The 20380-nt window shown below is 35.9% G+C and overlaps 1 protein-coding gene and 1 pseudogene across 1 annotated transcript in view; both read left to right on the top strand.

Annotated features, from left to right (window-relative positions):
- Positions 1-20380, top strand: part of DNAH12 (dynein axonemal heavy chain 12) — a 211395-nt gene that overhangs the window by 59740 nt on the left and 131275 nt on the right. The window contains exons 19-27 of the mRNA XM_014793143.2: positions 8109-8294; positions 8991-9191; positions 11123-11317; positions 13201-13322; positions 13418-13700; positions 16320-16439; positions 16742-16898; positions 17131-17303; positions 20214-20366. Coding sequence (XP_014648629.2) covers positions 8109-8294; positions 8991-9191; positions 11123-11317; positions 13201-13322; positions 13418-13700; positions 16320-16439; positions 16742-16898; positions 17131-17303; positions 20214-20366 — 1590 coding nt within the window. The remainder of the gene's footprint in view (positions 1-8108; positions 8295-8990; positions 9192-11122; positions 11318-13200; positions 13323-13417; positions 13701-16319; positions 16440-16741; positions 16899-17130; positions 17304-20213; positions 20367-20380) is intronic.
- On the top strand, positions 3325-4695 carry LOC106801946 (non-POU domain-containing octamer-binding protein pseudogene; annotated as a pseudogene).

The raw sequence follows: 20380 nt of genomic DNA, 5'->3' as shown, positions 1-20380 counted from the left end.
TAAATAAATGTTTGTAAGTGAAAGTAGAAAAGTCAATAAGGAATTTCACATATTCATTTTTAGTTAATTCCCTCTAATGTTCTTTTCCTTATATTCTTTTTACCATGAGAGTTTTAGGGACCCTTCTCCTAATATTACAGGGAGTTTATACTTTTTTTTTTTTTTTTTGGTGAGGAAGATTAGCCCTGAGCTAACATCTGCTGCCAATCCTCCTCTTTTTGCTGAGGAAGATTGGCCCTGGGTTAACATCCGTGCCCATCTTCCTCTGCTTTATATGGGATGCCGCCACAGCATGGCTTGACAAGTGGTGCGTCTGTGCGCGCCCGGGATCCGAACCTGCAAACCCCGGGCTGCCAAATGGGAGAGGAACACTTAACCGTTACGCCACTGGGCTGGCCCCCAGGGAGTTTATACTATTAAAAAATAAATCCACAGCAATGGACCATGATAGTTGATGATTAAGTTTTTACTGGTAAATGGCAAAATAGGAAAAATAAGGACTATATAATGATTTTTTGTTTTTGTTGTTTACTGTTGTATCCCCAGTGACTAGAACTGAGCCTGGTTAACATGTGCATGTGCTAGGTAATTAACACTTGTTGAGCAGTTGAGTGGAATTAGCTTTTTGTTTCTTCTCCAGCCTCTTACAGAGATGCTTTCCACACAGGCTGACTGTACCATACATTCAGCTTCTTCCATCCTCTCACTTTCTACTGAATTTTTAATGAGGCTAAATATATTCACTTTGAGAGTATATTCTTTCTACTTTTTAAGTGTTAAAAATTCATTTATTTAACAAATACTTATTGAGTACCTGTTATATCATATTCTGATGAATGTTGGGGAATATGATGATAGGCAAAAATAGATGATAGTGATAACAAATGGAAGGTTAAAAACAAAGCCCTTGCTAATCAAAATAAAAAGTTGGTTGGTCTCTGGTCCTCAAATTTTTAAAAAATTTACTTTGTTAAATTATTATGTACAAAAAAATGAAAACATGACTGTCATACAAAGATAACAATAAACCTGTCAAATATTTTATTCTACTTATTAATTAATGAGAGAACCACTAAGATGGTAAGGCTGATTCAAAGAACATTTGAGGAGCTGAGTATTTATAGGCAATTTAATAAAGGAATGTTAGAAGAAGATTGCTAGTATTGATATAAGGCTGGTTAATGTCATACAGGCCAATAAACCATAATGTTTGGAGTTATCTTTTTTTTAAAATTTTTTTTTAAAGTTTATACTTTAATCAAAGTTATACAGATGGATAGTCAAATTGTTTTAAAAACTTTGATAAGAAAAATAGCAGTTCCCTATCTTTCCTTGGAGTTATCTTTTTTATTAGACAGAAATTACTTGTGTTTCTACTGGACAAAAATCTATGAGTTAACATGTCATTTCACAAAGTCTGGGACTTTAAGTAGTAAACAGTGAGTTGAACAAAATACAGTGTTTAAACAATTAAATTTTCCTGAGGTGGCCCTGTTTCCCATATGACATTGAAAGGACATGCCACTTACCTGGTTTTTTCTTTTTTCCCCAAGTTTTAAATAATTTTTATTAACATCTGTTGTGAACCCAAAATTTTGGGAACTGGTGCCCTATAATATGGTTCTGGAAAAAAAGTTCTTGTTGGGTAATGTCAGTTGATTGCTTTCATATCTGAAAAAAAATTATGTACTTATAATTTTATCATTAGTTTACTGTTTTTCCTTTGTTTTTGGCTTGCATTTTTTTACAATAGCTTTTTTGAGATATAATGCACATGCCATAAAATTCACCCTTTAAAGTGTAGAGTTCAGTGGTTTCTTAGAATATTCAGAGTTGCCTAACCATCACCACTATCTAATTTTAGACCATCTTTATCACTCCAAAAAGTAAGCCCGTAACCATTAGTAGTCATTCTCTATTCCCTCCTCCTCCCAGGTCATGGCAACTACTAATCTACTTTCTTTCTCCATGGATTTATCTATTCCAGACACTTCATTTAAATTGAATCATATGATATGTAGCCTTTGTGACTTACTTCTTTCACTTAGCATATGTTTTCAAGGTTCATTCATGTTGTAACATGTCATACTTCATTCTTTTTTATTGATGAATAATATTTCATTGTATGGATACCATATCTTGTTTATCCATTCATCACTTGATGGACATTTGCATTGTTTCCATTTTTTAGCTATTCTCAATAATGTTGCTATGAATATTCATGTACAAGTTGTGTGTGGACATATGTTTTGCTTCTCTTAGCTATATATGTAGGAGTGGAATTGCAGGGTCACATGGCAAATTCTATGTTAAACTTTTTGAGGAACTGCCAGACTGTTTTCCAAACTATTTTACATTCCCACTGGCAATACATGGGTGTTCCAACTTGTCCACATCCTTGCCAACACTTGTTATTGTCTGTCTTTTCAGTGATATCTCATTGTGGTTTTGATTTGCATTTACCTGGTAACTAATGGTGCTGAGTATCTTTTCATGTGCTTATTGGCCATTTGTATGTTTTCTTTGGAGAAATATTGATTCAGATCCTTTGCCCATTTTTAAATTGGGTTATTTGTCTCTTATTATTCAATTGTAGAAATTCTTTATATATTCTAGATACAAGTCCCTCATCAGATACATGATTTACAAAAATTTTCTCTTGCTCTGTGGATTGTCCTTTGATTTTTTTGATGGTACGTTTTGCAGCACAAAGGTTTTTAATTTTGATGATGTCTCATTTATCTATTTTTTCTTTTGTTGGTTGTGCTTTTGGTGTCATATCTAAGAAACTATTGCCTAATCCATGAATATTTACACTGATGTTTTCTTCTAAGAATCTTATACTTTCAATTCTTACATTTAGGTCTTTGATGCACTTTGATTTAATTTTTGTATGTGATGTGAGGTAGGGGTAGGATATATGAATATATGGTTGTCCTAGCACCATTTGTTGAAAAGACTATTCTTTCCCCATTGAATTGTCTTGGCACTTGTGTTGGAAATTAGTTGACTGTATATGTGAGGGTTTGTTTCTGGACTCTCAGTTCTGTTCCATTGATCTGTATGTATAACTTTATGCTGGCACCATACTGTCTTGATTACTGTGGCTTTGTAATACATTTTGAAATTGGAAAGTGTCAATCCTCCAACTTTATTCTTCTTTTTCAAGATTGTTTTGGCTATTCTGGATCCCTTGCATTTTCATATGGGTTTTATGATCAGCTTGTCAATTTGTGGAAAAAAAAAGGCAGTTGAGGCGATGGTGGAGGCCGTGTAGTGTCACCATTACTCTGAGGGGAAAACAGTTGGTAGAGGGGTACAAAAATGCAGTGCAGTGAAACTTTTAACTTGGAGAAGCAAAGCCGTATTCCAAGGAAGCATCATTAGCATCACCACCAGCAGCAATAGCAGCAGCCACTGCCACTGCCAATACCTGCAAATGGGCAATAGGCCAACAGCCAAAATGAAGGCTTGATTGTTGCCCTAAAAAACTTTAGGAAACCGGGAGAGAAGACTTTCAACCAACATAGCCATCTCTTTTTCTGACATCACTGAGGAGGAAATGCGGAAACTATTTGAGAAATATGGGAAGGCAGGCAAAGCCTTCATTTGTAAGGACAAGGGCTTCATCTTTATTTGCTTGGAAACATGAACCCTAGCAAGATTGCCAAAGTGGAGCTGGACAACATGCTACTCCACAGAAAGCAGCTGAATGTATGCTTGGCTGGCTATAGTGCATCCTTTATGTTCCAAAACCTTCCTCAGTATGCATCCAACAAACTGCTGAAGGAAGCCTTTTCTATATTGGGCAGGTGGAGAGGGCTATAATCATAATGGATGATTGAAGAAGGCCCTCAGTAGAAGGCATTGTTGAGTTCTCAGGGAAGCCAGCTGCTGGCAAAGCTCTGGACAAATGCAGTAAAGGCTCCTGACTGCTAACCACATTTCCTCAGCCTGTGACTGTGGAGCCCATGGACCAGTTAGATGACGAAGAGAGACTTCCAGAGAAGTTGCTCATAAAGAACTAGCAATTTGACAAGGATTGAGAGCAGCCACCCAGATTTGCACAGCCTGGCACCTTTAAACATGAGTATGCCGATGCAATGGAAGGCATTCATTGAGATAGAGAAGCAGCAACAAGACCAAGTGGGCCTCAACATCAAGGAAGCTCATGAGAAACTGGAGATGGAGATGGGGGCTGCCCACCACAAGCACCAGGTCATGCTAACGAGGCAGGATTTGATGAGGCTTCAAGAAGAACTTCAGAGGATGGAAGAGCTGTACAACCAAGACATGCAAAAACAAAATCAACTGGAGCTCAGGCTGGAGGAGGAGCACAGGCGTCATGAGGAAGAGATGCAGCGGCAACAGGAAAAAATGGTGCAGTGACAGCAGGAAGGATTCAAGGGAACCTTCTCTGATGCTAGAGACCTGGATGGGCCAGATGGCTATGAAAGGTGCTATGGGCATAAACAACAGAGGTGCCATGCCACCTACCTCTGTGCCAGCTGGTACTCCAGCTCCACCAGGACCTGCCCCTATGATGTTGATGGAACCTGGAGATTGACCCCACCCACAACTGAATGCTTTGGACAAGCTGCTACAATGGAAGGAACTGAGGCAATTGGTGGAACCCCTGCTGTACTCAACTGTGCAGCTCCTGGAGCTGAATTTGTTCCAAGCAGACATTGCTGATACTAATATTGCAGTGTCTGGTTTCCAAAAATTCTTAAAAGAAGGGCCCTTTCCAGACTAGCCAGAATTCTACCCTGGAAGTGTTAGAAATTCCTCCCAATAATTAGGTCTTCCCTGCCTGTACTACCCTAGGGAGTATGCTGGAAGCAGAGGGCAGGGGGCGGGGTGGTGGTATTTAACAATCAGTTCTGTGTGGTATATTTTTTTAACTGATCAAATGTATGTGGTGCATTCTTGAAGTGTCATGTGATTGTTGAGGACCTAGGGGGAACCATGGCAACATGGATCCGGTTAGAGCCCTATTAATCTTAATCATTCCATTCTTTGTGCATTCTGTTCTACTTGCCTTCTCATTTTTTTTTTCCCCAAAGCCCCAGTAGATAGTTGTATGTCATAGTTGCACATCCTTCTAGTTGCTGTATGGGGGACGCGGCCTCAGCATGGCTGGAGAAGCGGTGCATTGGTGCATGCCTGGGATCCGAACCCGGGCCGCCAGTAGCAGAGCGCGTGCACTTAACCGCTAAGCCACGGGGCCAGCCCGCCTTCTCATTTTTATATCCCCCAAACCCAGAGACACTGCCACATATACCACAAAAATCAAACATCCCCTAATGACAGACCCATGGTTCCATTCACTCCCACATGAGAGTTCAAGCAGATGTTCACAGAGGTCACATACATAAGGTTCTGTTGTCTCCCATACAAGATCCCTTTATGTCCTAAGGAAGACATGAAATCTCTTAGAAATTTTCATTTAATGTATCTTTAAAAAAATCTTGTGTTAACTTACTTCCACATTCTTCTTGGGTAAAAGACAATCCAGGAATGGCCATTTTGTGTCTATGATATTGCTGTTAATAGCTTTTCTTGATAGGTCTAGTACAATCTTGGGAACAAGGTTGCTGTATGCTAAAGATCTGACAGTAGCTCTTAGCTGTGCTCATTTTTTTTACTGGTGTACCGTGCTTTATTTTTTCCTGATACCTTGGGAGTTTTTCTGAGAAATGGAGCAGTAATGCAGCATCAACTTATTCAAATGCATTTTAAACCTTAAAAAAAAAAAAGGAAGCTAGGATTTTGATAGGGATTGCATTGAATCTGTAGGTCAATTTGGGAAGTATCACAATCTTAACAATATTGATTCTTCCAATATATGAACATGAGGTGTCTTTCCATTTATTTAGGTTTTCTTTAATTCCTTTTAACAATTATTTGTAATTTTCAGTGTGCAAGTTTTGCAGTTCTTTTATTAAATTTATTCCTAAGTATTTTATGCTTCTTGATGCTATTGTACATGGGAATTTTCCCTTACTTTCAATTTTGGATTGTTTATTGCTAGTTTATAGAAATACCATTGATTTTTGTATTCTGCAACCTTGCTGGACTCATTTATTAGTTCTAACAGTTTTTAAATGGATTTCTTAGGATTTTCTATATACAAGATCACGTCATCTGAAAATAGAGATAGTTTTACTTCTTCCTTTCCAATCTAAATGCCTTTTATTTATTTTTCTTGCCTAACTGGCGTGGATATTGACATTAGCTAGAGTCTTCTAGTTCAATATTTTTATTGTCTATGTCACTCAAATTGACTTTTGCCCCTCAAGGGGAATGCAATGTGGTAAGAGGAATAGGCTGTGAACATCTGGTTGTAATACAAGGCAGATGAAGAAATTCATAGGTAGAGGATAGTTGTATCCTTTGACAGGAAGGGCATGGAGCAATTAATTTTGTCATTTGGAGAACAGGTAAGGCTTAACTAAGGAGGTGACCAGAAGTGTAAGCATGATTTTGATGGGGTTTGAATTGGATTGGAAAGAGGAAATGATAAGTATTCTTACTTTCTCTCTCTTTCTTAACACATTTTAATTATATAATACTTGAAGAATATATGTAACATGTATGTAAGTTACACAGTATAACAAGAAAATGAACATCCATGAACCCTTCCCTCTTTTTGAGATTAGGAGATTATCAATGCTGTTGCTTCTCTCTGTATATGCCTTCTCCCCATTTTATCTCCTTAGTCCCGGTTAAAGATAAATTTATCATAAATTCTGTGTTTGTAATTCCCTTGCTTTTTCTGTTTTATCACATTTGTATATAATAATTTATAAAAATACATCATCTATATGTAGTCTTCTGTGACTTGATTTTTTTTAGTCAACATTATGTTTCTCAGACTCATCCATGTTCTTGAGTGTAACTGTAGTTCCTTCATTTTCACTGCTATATATTATTTCTTACTTACCTAATTGATTGATTTTCCTACTTGTAGTCATATGAGCAAAAATCCCTGCCCTCATAGTACTTACATTCTACTTGCCTTTCATATTTCTTCTGTGAAATGCCTATTTATGCCTTTTGACTCTTTTTTTTGGATCATTGATTCAGTTGTTGGTTGTGTTGTTTTTATTGTTAATTTATGGAATTTTTATAATACATTTTGAATAATAACCCTTTTTCACTTGTATGATAATGAGTCTATCAGTGCATGGTGTACATCTATCAGTGCATGGTATACATCTCTATTTATTTAGATTTTCTTTAACACCTTTTAATAAAGTTATATAGTTTCTCTAAAATAGCTTTGCATGGCTTTCATTTGATTTATCCCTAGGTACTTTATTTTGTTATTGTCGTTGCTCTTATAAATTGACTTTAATTATGTTTTCTATCTGTGGCTGGTATATAGAAATTCTATTTAATTTCTTTGTATTAATTTAATATCCAGCCACTGTACATAGACAATAATCTGTGAACAATGTCAGTTTTTTTTTAATTTCTCTTCCCTATATCTTTTATTTATTTATATTACTTCACTGGCTGAGACACTTAATACAGTGTTGATTAGAAGTAGTAATAATGGCAATTCTTATATTGTTCCTGATTTTAAAGAAAATATTCTAATGTCAATATCAAGAATATTGAACTAAATGTTTTTGTTAAATATTTAATTTTCATTTCCAAACAAAAGTTTTGTTTGGCATTTTGGTGCAGACTTTTTCCCCATTCATGTTATGTGTGTGTGTGTACTTATAACTATATCTTATATTATGTTATGTTATAGTATATATTTCTATATATAATACATATAACAACTTTGTATTTCTATAATAATACCATAGTTTTAGCATATACTTTAATATCTTATGGAACATTTACCCTTCTTCTTTTTTACTCTTATAATTTTCTTGGCTATTTCTACATGTTTATTTGTGCAGATGAACTTTAGAATAATTTTGTTAGTTTCTCTACCCCTCCAAATCTAAATGGGATTTTGATTGGACTCATTAAATATATTAAATAATTTCATGAAATGTAATCTTTATATTATCAAAGCTTCATCTATAAAATCTATGTGTATGGAAGTCAAATGAGTGACTCATTATTGTTTATATTTTCACCATTAGGAATATATCCCTACTGTCTCAATCCTGTGCAATCCAGGAATGAGAGCACGTCACTGGAAGCAGATATCAGAAATCGTAGGCTATGACTTGACTCCAGACTCTGGAACTACAATGAGAAAAGTTTTGAAATTAAACCTTACACCATACTTGGAACAATTTGAAGTGATAAGTGCAGGTGCAAGCAAGGTAAATTTGAAGATCAACTGAAATACTTTATGTGATGAGTTTGTTAATCAAGTAATCATAGTTTTTGTGGTGGTTGAATATATGGTACTGGATAGCAATGGGAGGAGATGGGAGAAAATGATAGAAGACTACTCTTTTTTTTCTCCATAAAGTGTGTGCTTCTATACTACTTCCTTGTCTTGAATCCAGACTAGAAATGGCTCCTTTGACCTCTTCTTAATTCTGCCACATTCTGGTATGCATGGGTGATATGCTAGTCTTGATACATAATTTTTCCATTAAGAATATTGGGTGGATGTGTGTGTGGCATGTGATGTGTGTGTGATGTAGCAAAATAAATATGGCCTTCTAGGGTTCTTGAAATACACACCAAGCATTCTCAGACTATACACTTCTGAAAAGCCACTTCAGAGAAAGTCCAGCAGGTATTTTATTCTATTATCTATTTTAATACTGACAGCAATAGTTTTCATAGCAAGTAAATTTTTAAAAACTGCTTTATCATTCTCCTTAGGAATTTTTATATTGTTTAAAAAACCTTTCTAACTTAAAGACATTTACAATGTAGTCACAGATTATCTTAAGAAATTGACTGTGTAATGGTATCAAAGGCTACTGAATTCACTAGGGAAAGTCAACATAATGAAAAAGATCATTTCTTCACCATCCCATTGTTTCTTCTTTCCTCCCTTTTAGGAATTTTCATTAGAGAAAGCCATGCATACAATGATAGGAACTTGGGATGATATTGCTTTTCATATAAATCTATATCGTGATACTGGAGTATGTATTCTTTCTTCAGTAGATGAGATTCAGGCTCTCCTTGATGATCAAATTATAAAAACTCAAACAATGAGAGGCTCACCTTTCATCAAACCATTTGAAAAAGAGATTAAGGTATGTTAAATATGATAGTAAGCTCCTGGTCATTTATAAAAATTGCAATCTTATTACATATATGCTCTTGTGGAAATTAGTCAGTTTGTTGGATAGCTTTGGTGAAATACAGGAACAGATATTAAAAGATTAATGTGGAACTATATAGAACAGATCTGAGACATTAAATCTAATGACTTTGAAAAGAAAAAATTATGTTTTCTTAAAAACGTCTTCTCCAATGACGGTGATAGACTGGGAAGGAAAACAGTTGGTATTATTTTTGCTAACTTTAGACAGCCCAGACCCTGTTTCATACTATGTTCTTGTAACTTATAGTGAAGTTCTGCATTCCATACTTTAATTATATTAGTGAACAACTAGCTTGAGGGTTTTTTAGAATAATTAATGAATTATTTTCCACTTGAGAAAAACAAATGATATTTGAGACTATAAGATTATTTCAAATCCTTGTAGTTGATGTGGGTAAATACAGAAAGCAAACAAATTATAATAACTAATTACTATATAGGTAGTATCAAAATTCTAACTGGGGACTATATAAAATGGGAAAAAAACAAGAAATGGATTTTTCCCCTGATATGTATAGATTTCTAACTATACGCCAGATACTGCTCTAGGGGCTTTACATTTATTAACTCATTTAATCCCCATAGCCAAGCTTCAAGGTAGGCACCGTTACTATATGTATTCATAGATGAGGAAACCAAGGCATAGGTAATTTACCCAAGTTCTCCCAGCTAATAAATGACAGAACTGGTATCCAAACCAAGGCAGTCTTATTTTAATTTGAACAGAAATAGTGTTTTTATAGAAGACCTTGTCTCTCAATATTTAGAAAAGGCAAAGAATGGTGTTCTTCCAAAAGGACATAATGCTGCACATTTTCCCATGAATCAGGCTGGCCTAGCCTTTCCTGATAAGATATTATGTCTTTTGCAGAAATTTCTTGTCTAACAAAGGAAGAAATTACAAGACGAATTTAAAAACTCTCTTAGATCTTTTTTTTTTTTGTGAGGAAGATCGGCCCTGAGCCAACATCTGCCAATCCCCCTCTTTTTTGCTGAAGAAGACTGGCCCTGGGCTAACATCCATGCCCATCTTCCTCCACTTTATATGGGACGCCCCCACAGCATGGCTTGACAAGCGGTGCGTGGGTGCGCGCCCGAGATCCAAACCAGTGAACCAGGGCTGCCGCAGTGGAGCGCACGCACTTAACCGCTTGTGCCGCCAGGCCGGCCCCTCTTAGATGTTTTAAAACAATAAAAATAGGAAACCTAATCTCTTGATACATAGTACCTTCGGCCACATATTTAAGAACCCAAGAGAGATTATATGAATGATCTTCAGCTAATGAAATATCTTGTCAATTCTAGACCTATGAGAATAAGAAGATTTTTTTTGTTTTTTATTTTTTTTTTCCAAATTGTGTTGATGTAGAACATGGTGTCTCAACCTAGCACTAATGACATTTTGGGCTGAATAATTCTTTGTTATGGGGGCTGTCCTGTACACGTAGGAAGTTTGGCAGCATCCGTGGCCTCTACCCACTAGATATTAGTGGCACCCTCACACCCTCCAGAACTTATCAAATGTCCCTTGGGGTGGGGGGCAAAATAGCCCCTAGCTTGATAACCACTGGTGTAGAGCAGGATATATTCCTGGATGCTTTTCAGACTTGGGATGTTTCACCTAGAGATTAGGAAATTGATCTAAATAATTACAGTCATTTCCAATTGTGAGTTCCAATGCTTTAGGAAAACTTCATACCTCTTGGAGGTTTTCTAAGCCCCTGTGAGATACCCATAAGTGACCTTAAGCTGTTTTGCATTGATTTAAAAATAACAGTAAATTTCTAACAAATATTCCTTGCTATAATTTATGGGTTTTCTTTAATAACTGAAATTTAGTACAGTATGCTTTTCATTAAGGCCTGGGAGGACCGTTTGATTCGAATACAAGAAACAATTGATGAATGGCTAAAAGTACAGGCTCAGTGGCTGTATTTGGAGCCCATTTTTTGTTCTGAGGATATCATGCATCAGATGCCAGAAGAAGGCCATCAGTTTCAGACAGTAGACAGGCATTGGAGGGATATTATGAAGTTTTGTGCAAAAGATCCAAAGGTGAAGTGTTTGTTTTCTCTCTTACAAATAAAGGGGAAACTTTATTTTTGGCTATTAAAGAAGCATTTGGCTCTTTTTTTTCTGATTACAAAAATAAAACCTGTTCATTGTATACAAACTAGAAAATTCAGAAAAATATGAGAAAGCATTAAAATAATTTTACTTTTCAATTCATAAGATACACTGCTTATATCTCTTTAATATATAGAGTGGAGATGCTTAAAATGTACATTTAACTCACTTGACTTCTACTATATATACTCATTGCTCCCCTCCTCTTGTAAAATAAATAGTAAAATAAGGTAAAATGGAGAGTGAAAGAGAGAGAGAGAGAGAGAGAATGAGTAGTGTAAATGATTCACCTGACATTCTACTCAATGACTCTAAATGCTTGGGAGTGTTGGGAAAAAAGAATCTGCAGTTCTCTCAGTTGGTCTCCCTTCCTGTGTGTCTCTCCTAGTGAGTATAGCACTTGTTGAGTGAGATTGTAATGTTGAAAAACATACAATGTATTTTTCATAACATAGTATGCATAGTTCATAGATACGCATCCACTTTTTTTTTTTTTTTGCTGAGGAAGATCAGCCCTGAGCTAACATCCATGCCAATCTTCCTCTTTTTTGCTGAGGAAGATGGGCCCTGGGCTAACATCTGTGCCCATCTTCCTCCACTTTGTATGGGATGCTGCCACAGCATGGCCTGACAAGCGGTGCTTCGGTGCGAGTCCGGATCCGAACCTGGGCCACCAGCAGCGGAGCGCGTGCACTTAACCGCTATGCCACGGGGTGGCCCCGCGTCCGCTTTTTTTAAATCTAGTATTCAATTTAAGAAGTAAGTGACTTCAATGCTAGATGAAAAAGTAGCTGTGCTGGACTTACTGAGAGTCAATGGTACACTGAAATTTATGAGTTTCAAGGATTTAGCCTTGTACGTTGACTTTAGAACATTTGTGAGACATGATTTCTTGCAGATCAGAGTCAGCAAATTTTCTCTGCACACGGCCTGATGGTAAATATTTTAGGCTTCGTGAGACAGATAGTCTCTTTTTGCAACTACTCAACTCTGTCATCGTTGTATCAAGAAAGCAGCCAGAGATAATATGTGAATGAATGGGTGTGTCTGTGCTACAATAAAACTGTTGATGGATGCTGACATTTTCGTGTGCCATGAAATATTATTATTCTTTTAATTGTTCAGAAATTTTTTATATTATATTATATATAATATATAATATATATTATATTAAATATATATACATTTTATATTTCAGTATAAAAAGTATATTTTCATACTTTTAAAAGTATAAAATTTTTATACTTTTATACTTTTATATTCAGTATAAAAAGTATTTTATACTTTTAAAAGTATAAAAATAATTCTCAGCTCATGGGCCGTACAAAAACTGGCAGCACAATCTATATGTTTATCAAAACATCAAGTTGTACAACTTAAATATATACAATTTTTACTTTTTAATTATACCTCATAAAGCTGAAAAAAAAAGGAACTGGCAGCAGGCTGGAGTTAGCCCTTGGAGTGTAGTTTGCCAACTCATACTGTAGATAGTTAAGTTTATAGTTGACAGTTGTAAACGTAAAAAATCACACACCAACCTAATAGACTCTTCCGACATCATTCAAAAGACTATAGAAGAAATGAAAATATGCATGACAGTCATAACTTCTCATTTGTAACTAGCATCCTTGGATGAGAAGATTTATGATTTATTGAATTTTAATAGTTTCACATTACATTACAAAAACATTTCATGACAATTTTCATAAACCTTTTGACATTTTAACATTTTTGACATTATATAGATTACTGTTTAGGTCTTATATCTGGTATATAAGTGCTGACCTGAACGATTGTGTCTCTTTCAGGTTCTTGCTGCTACTTCTTTAACAGGTTTATTGGAAAAACTGCAGAACTGCAATGAACTTTTGGAGAAAATTATGAAAGGGCTTAATGCATATCTTGAAAAAAAACGTCTTTTCTTCCCTCGGTATGATGGATAACCCATTGTACTATAATCAAAAGCATTTTCTGAGGTGTGATGAATTATAACTAAAACTTTTGTATTTGCATGTTTTTCTGTAGTTTTTTCTTCTTATCAAATGATGAAATGTTAGAGATTTTGTCAGAGACCAAAGATCCACTTAGAGTTCAGCCTCATTTAAAAAAATGCTTTGAGGGCATTGCTAAATTGGAGTTCCTTCCCAATTTGGACATTAAGGCCATGTATAGCTCTGAAGGTGAGCGAGTGGAGCTGATTGCACTTATTTCCACATCTGCAGCACGAGGTGCTGTGGAAAAGTGGCTCATTCAAGTGGAAGATTTAATGCTCCGGAGTATTCATGATGTGATCGCTGCAGCCAGACTGGTGCGTTTCCTAGGATTCAATGTATACCCTATATTCTGTAAATGCTTTCTTTTAGGAGGTTTTGAATGGGTATCAGTAAATTAAAGTTCTTACTATTTTAAACCATTTATTATTTTCTTTACTTTTTATTTGTTTCTTTCTTTTTTTTTTTTTTTTGTGAGGAAGATCAGCCCTGAGCTAACATCCGTGCTAATCCTCCTCTTTTTTTGCTGAGGAAGACTGGCTCTGAGCTAACATCTTTTGCCAATCCTCCTTCTTTTTTTCCCCAAAGCCCCAGTAGATAGTTGTATGTCATAGTTGCACATCCTTCTAGTTGCTGTATGTGGGACGTGACCTCAGCATGGCCAGAGAAGCGGTGCGTGGGTGCGTGCCCGGGATCCGAACCCCAGGCTGCCAGTAGTGGAGCGCGCGCACTTAACTGCTAAGCCACGGGGCCGGCCCTTTTTATTCGCTTCTAACATAATTATTAAAATAATATTAGTATGAGTTGATAATATGTGATTAATCGCTACAAAAGAAAAAAGATGTTATGAGAAATAATAATAAGGTGTATATAATTAGGATGGGGTAGGGAGTGTTCTAGTGATAGGCTCTTAGAGGAAGTGAAATTGAAACTGAGAGCCAAAGGGTAAGTAGGAATTAACTAGGTAAAGAGCAAATGAGAGAGCATCTAGGTATCCTGTGTAAAAGCCCTAAGATCAGAAAGAACCTCAGACGTGAGTGTTAAATGCGTCATCTAGCTCACTTACTGCTGTTTACACTTAAAAATTACTTAAAAACTTGAAATGAGATGAACAAACATTCAAGGAGCATACATTAAAGGATATATAATATTTGAAAGAAATATAACACCTAGACACTATATGTACCTCACTTATCCTAATCCAATTAACCTAATCATGAATAATAAACTTTAGTATATTTGTGCCTTTAGGACCACAAAGGAACAGTTGTGTAGTAAAAAAATCACTTTAAAAGGCATTTCAGCCTTATATCCAGCAACTCACTTTACATGAATGAGGTATCCTTTTTCCTTCACCAAGAGCCCTATGAAGCTCATCTTCTTGCAGTGGCTCTTCTGTTCAGCTTCAATGTTCCTGCAGATAAATTTTTTTTTTTGTGAGGAAGATTAGCCCAGAGCTAACATCCACTGCCAATCTGCCTCTTTTTACTGGGGAAGATTGGCCCTGGGCTAACATCTGTGCCCATCTTCCTCTACTTTATGTGGGACGCCTGCCACAGCATGGCTTGATAAATGGTGCGTAGGTCCGTGCCCGGGATCCAAACCTGCGAAGCCCAGGCTGCTGAAGCGGAGCATGCAAACTTAACCACTACGCCACCAGGCCAGCCCCCCTGCAGATAAATTTTTACTTTTTCTTTCCTTTTTCTATTTATGATTCTAAACAAACTAAAACACATAGGAAAGAATCAACATTATCTGTGAAAATATTTCCTTAATCAGTATAGAAATTTACCTCCTATGTACCTAGTAATGGCTCCCATTCTTTGAAACTCAGCCTTCGTTGAAACTCAGCCTTAGTTTGTCATTTGCATTTATTTCTAAATATTACTAATAAAATGCATTTTAATGATAATATATAGTTATATCTTATGTTTAATGTTCTTATATCTAAGATGGTGTTATTGTATTAAAAATATAGTTTCAATTAGCATCAACTTCAAAGTTTGTTCTGCAGTTGTTTTTTTAAATTTATAATTTGGATCTGCTATTACCATTCACTTCTGAAGCAAGTTATTTTTTAAAAGATTAAAACTGCCCCCAATAAATCCACTTAAATGCATTTTCAGCATAAAAATATTATATAATTGTTCAAATTATATACTCTGCTCATACATGTTTTTGGAAAAGCTATGGATAGTTAATACAAGGGCTCTAACTACTAGTCCATTTTTCCACTAGATTGTATAGTTTCCTTTTCCATTAAATATTGGCATCAATATACATAATCTATTAGGCTGATTTTTTTTTACAATTTAATAAAATTGTAAAAAAATTTTATCAATTTCATTATGATGAAGTAAGTATGTATTCTTTTTTTCTCTTTTATTTATTTATTTATTTTCCCCCAAAGCCCCAGTAGATAGTTGTATGTCATAGCTGCACATTTTCCTAGTTGCTGTATGTGGGACTCGGCCTCAGCGTGGCCAGAGAAGCGGTGCGTCGGTGCGCGCCTGGGATCCGAACCCGGGCCGCCAGCAGCAGAGCGCCGCGCGCACTTAACCGCTAAGCCACAGGGCCGGCCCATTAGTATGTATTCTATATAGAAAACTTGACAACTCCCCACAGGAAAGGAACATAAAAATCATATAGAAATCAACTTCCAGGAGAATCGACAATCAAATTCTTTCAGAGATAACTGATTAAACATATTGGTACTCATCTTTTCATTCTTTTATAAACAAACAAATATGTCAAAAATATAATCATAATTTATAAAAAATTGTCTTTTAAATAGTCATCTAAAATTTTTCATGACTATATGATATTCTAGTCTACAAATGTACCAAATATTGCCCTTCTCTATTGTTAGACATTTAGCTTTTTTTTTTTTTCCTTTCATAATCTTTTAAAGTTAGAGATGCATTTTCATTATTCAGGCTTATCCAGAATCTGCAAGAAGAGACTGGGTTCGAGAGTGGCCTGGCCAAGTTGTACTTTGTGTTTCTCAAATGTTCTGGACTTCTGAAACACAGGAAGTTATAAGTGGTGGGACGGAGGTAAAGCATTATTTGATTTTACATAACATTCTTTTCTACCTACTATGTTTCTTAGTTAGCTTATCTACTCTTTGCAAAGGCAGTCTTCTCCCAATTTCTACATGTAGTATTAAAATTATACAATTCTCTGAAAACTTATTCTTAATATTTTACTAGGCTTAGACAAAATCACTTTATTCTCTAATTCATTTCTATGTTGAGATACATTATGAAATCAGAATTGTTTTGTAGAAGAGTAAATATATAAAATACATGTTTTAGGTACTATATAACCTCAGGGTAATTGCTTTTTTATTTTGTAGGGATTAAAGAAGTACTACAAGGAACTTCAGAGTCAGCTAAATGATATTGTAGAGCTAGTAAGAGGAAAACTGTCGAAGCAGACCAGGATCACTCTGGGGGCTTTGGTTACTATTGATGTCCATGCTAGAGATGTGGTCATGGACATGATTGATATGGGTATGTGACTTTTTTCTTTAATATATTAAAGGTAATATATCAATAGCTTCTAGAAACAAAGACTTATACTATATGTCTTTTTCTCTCAACAGAATTTATTTTACATGATCTTTTCTATAAATTGGAAAACAGATTATTTTAATATTGTTGTTATAAAAGATGATAAAATACCTATTTTTCAAATTATTTCCATTTCAGGATTATGTGTCTTGCTTTACTTTATTCTTTCTAGGTGTCTCACATGATACAGATTTCCAGTGGCTTGCTCAGCTTCGATATTATTGGGAATATGAGAATGCTCGAGTTCGTATCATTAATTGCAATGTAAAATATGCTTATGAATATCTTGGTAACTCACCTAGACTCGTCATTACTCCTCTAACCGACAGGTGTTACAGAACATTGGTATGTATTTAAATTATTTTAATTCACACATTAAAGATTACTTTTTGGAGTGGTGTCATTTTCTTGTCCAAATGTAACCTGGCTATCCTCATTTTATTCTCTTATCTGTAATAGTTGAATATGGCTATCCCTTCCTAATCCCAAATTCTCTTTATGTGAAATTGTGGTAATGAATATTTACTTTTGGGTGCTTTTGAAGAAGACAAGAGTGAATTCTAATGTTTGAAAATCATGAGTCACTACCATTGGGGATAATTAGAAAAAGGAAGGTGCTAGGGATTTAAAGAGAAAACCAGAGCTTCTGAAAATGGTATCAGTTTTTGTAGTGGGGTTTGGGAGAGATGACAGGAAGATGAGAAAAGTACCTTTGGGCCTTAGAATTCCAAGTTAGTTCTGTTAAATAGGAAGGAGAGAACTGAAATGTAGGGGGTGGTGCTGAGGTCTGTGTTGGGAAGCTATGGAAGATAGAGCTAAAATTATAAAAACAGACAAACAAGCAAACCCTGGGAGTAGGGTTGCCAGATAAAATACAGGACTCCCAGGTAAATTTGAATTTCAGATAAACAATGAATAATTTGTTAGTATAGGTATGTCCCAAATATTAAGTGGGCAGCCTATATTTTTATTTGCTAAATCTGGCAACCCTGCCTGGGAATTGAGGAGGAACGTCAAGAAACATCAATCCACCTGTGCTGAGTATGTAAAATTATAGTGTCTTTGATTGAGATCTCTAGAAGCAGAGATGAAATGGGGATTCTTGGGCAAATTTACTAGATTCCCTAGATTTACTAGGGAATGCTCTCAGTAAAAACCTGTAAGGAAGTAAGGAAAGCAGGGGAAAAAGCTAAGCAAAGATGTGGTTTCAACAGATGTATGGCCTTAGCCTGATCTCACGGGGAGCTTTGAAGCATGAATGGCATCACGGAGGAACCCCACTTCAAGGCAAAGAGGTCTGGCTTTTATATCCCTTTATTGTCATTGGTTATGGGTCACCCCTGGGGTTAGGAGTGTGAGCAAGCTTTCAGGTACAGTATTTGCTGACAAGCTATTAGTTGAGTACAATTCTCAAAAGAGAAGAACAGTTGTGAGCTATTTGTAGCTGACACTCTTAGCAATTGGGGGATGGATGCAATGGCCAGTAAAGGGAATCTGGGTAGGGTGCCAATGCATCTATGATAAAATGTTTCACCAAACCCTTTACTTTCTCAGAAAGCTACCGGAGGCCAGGGATCTTGTGTGTCTTGTTGTCTCCTCTAGTAGTAAATAAGTACATAGTTACTTCCTAAATATTTGTTGAGTAAATGAATCTCAAGCTTCTATGTCTTATCTGGGACCTCAGTGAAATCAGCAGCTGTGAATACTTGTAAGGTAGAAGCTAACAACTTTGAGTTGTAAAATCAGAATCACATTAAACACTTGTATACAACACTAGACATTGAAAAAAAAAGTCTCCTAGTATATATATTATCCATAATAAAAGGAACACATTTGTAAGCATTTTCTTGAAATTGTAAAGAAGGGAGAGCCTGAGGTTTCCAGCAATCAAGTGAATGAACATTAACAGTATAACATTTATTATAAATTTAAGATGGGTAAAATATCATTGATATTGCCTTTATTTAATGAGCTGTCTCTATTTTTTCATTTTAGTAAATGTGAACATATGATTTTCATAGGTTTATTATTTATTATTTTAAAAAATAGACTTGATTTTTTTAGAGCAGTTTTAGGTTCACAGCAAAATTAAGTAAAAAGTACAGAGAGTTCCCATATACCCCCTGCCTTTCCGTATGTACAACCTTGGTCTCTTAACCCTGTTTTTTCTAAAAGGAGTTAAGCTTTGCAAACTCATAGTGGTTTGCACAAAACAAACTCCGTAGTTAGAGGGAGTTGACTGTAATTTACCTGCTTCTAAAAATTTCCAGCCACTGTTTTAGTTGTGGGGACCCAGAGAGAATTCAGATACTGCTAATGTTGCTCTTAAGGAGCTTAAAGACTAACTGAGAGAAAAAACAATGTACATAGTTAACTGTAATGCAAGGTAGAAAATGATACTACTGGTAAGAGAAGTATAGAACAGGGTTAAGGGAATGGAGAAAATGGAGAACATACCAAGGGTGGACTGCAATAGCCAGGATGAATCATAGACAAAATTAAATAATAAGTCATCTGTTTCTGTTCCAATGATGGGCCCCCATTTATAACATTCACTTTCAGGTGTTTACTCTCTTTGCAGCTAGCCATGGAGATTGTTATTGATCTCTACAATCATCTCTGCAACCACTTCTTTTTTTTTTTTTTTTGTGAGGAAGATCAGCCCTGAGCTAACATCCATGCTAATCCTCCTCTTTTTGCTGAGGAAGACCGGCTCTGAGCTAACATCTATTGCCAATCCTACTCCCTTTCCTTCCCTCAAAGCCCCAGTAGATAGTTGTACGTCATAGTTGCACATCCTTCTAGTTGCTGTATGTGGGACGCGGTCTCAGCATGGCCGGAGAAGCAGTGTGTTGGTGCGCGCCCGGGATCCAAACCCGGGCCACCAGTAGCAGAGTGCGCGCACCTAACCGCCAAGCCACGGGGCGGACCCTCCACAACCACTTCTAATTAAACCTTTCTGACCAAATATTAACACCTAAGGCTAGATTCTCTTTGTTTTTAAAGGCAAATGGGATACATATGAAGTATTAGAAGATAAGGAGACTTTGATATATTTTCACTTTTTTGGACCCTTTAAACTGCTTTTTCTTTGTTCAGCTAGAAAATTGTGTGCTAAAAATTAACTGAACAATATAATCGTATTACTGCCTCTGAAGCTACAAATAAGACTAAATACATTTCATAAGCAATCATCTATTGTGGTTTTTTTTCAGTTAAGTGTGGATTTCTTTTCACATCTATATATTTTTTCAGATAGGTGCCTTCTATTTAAACCTTGGAGGTGCTCCAGAAGGGCCAGCAGGCACAGGAAAAACTGAAACCACCAAGGATTTGGCTAAAGCTCTTGCTGTTCAGTGTGTGGTGTTCAACTGTTCAGATGGTCTAGATTATATAGCAATGGGAAAGGTAAAATTACATTT

The sequence above is a fragment of the Ceratotherium simum genome, chromosome 5 (genome assembly GCF_057802395.1).
Source record: "Ceratotherium simum simum isolate JZ-2026a chromosome 5, ASM5780239v1, whole genome shotgun sequence".
NCBI lineage: Eukaryota > Metazoa > Chordata > Mammalia > Perissodactyla > Rhinocerotidae > Ceratotherium > Ceratotherium simum.
Note: the sequence above shows the minus strand (reverse complement) of the source record. Positions and strands in the feature narration are given on the sequence as shown.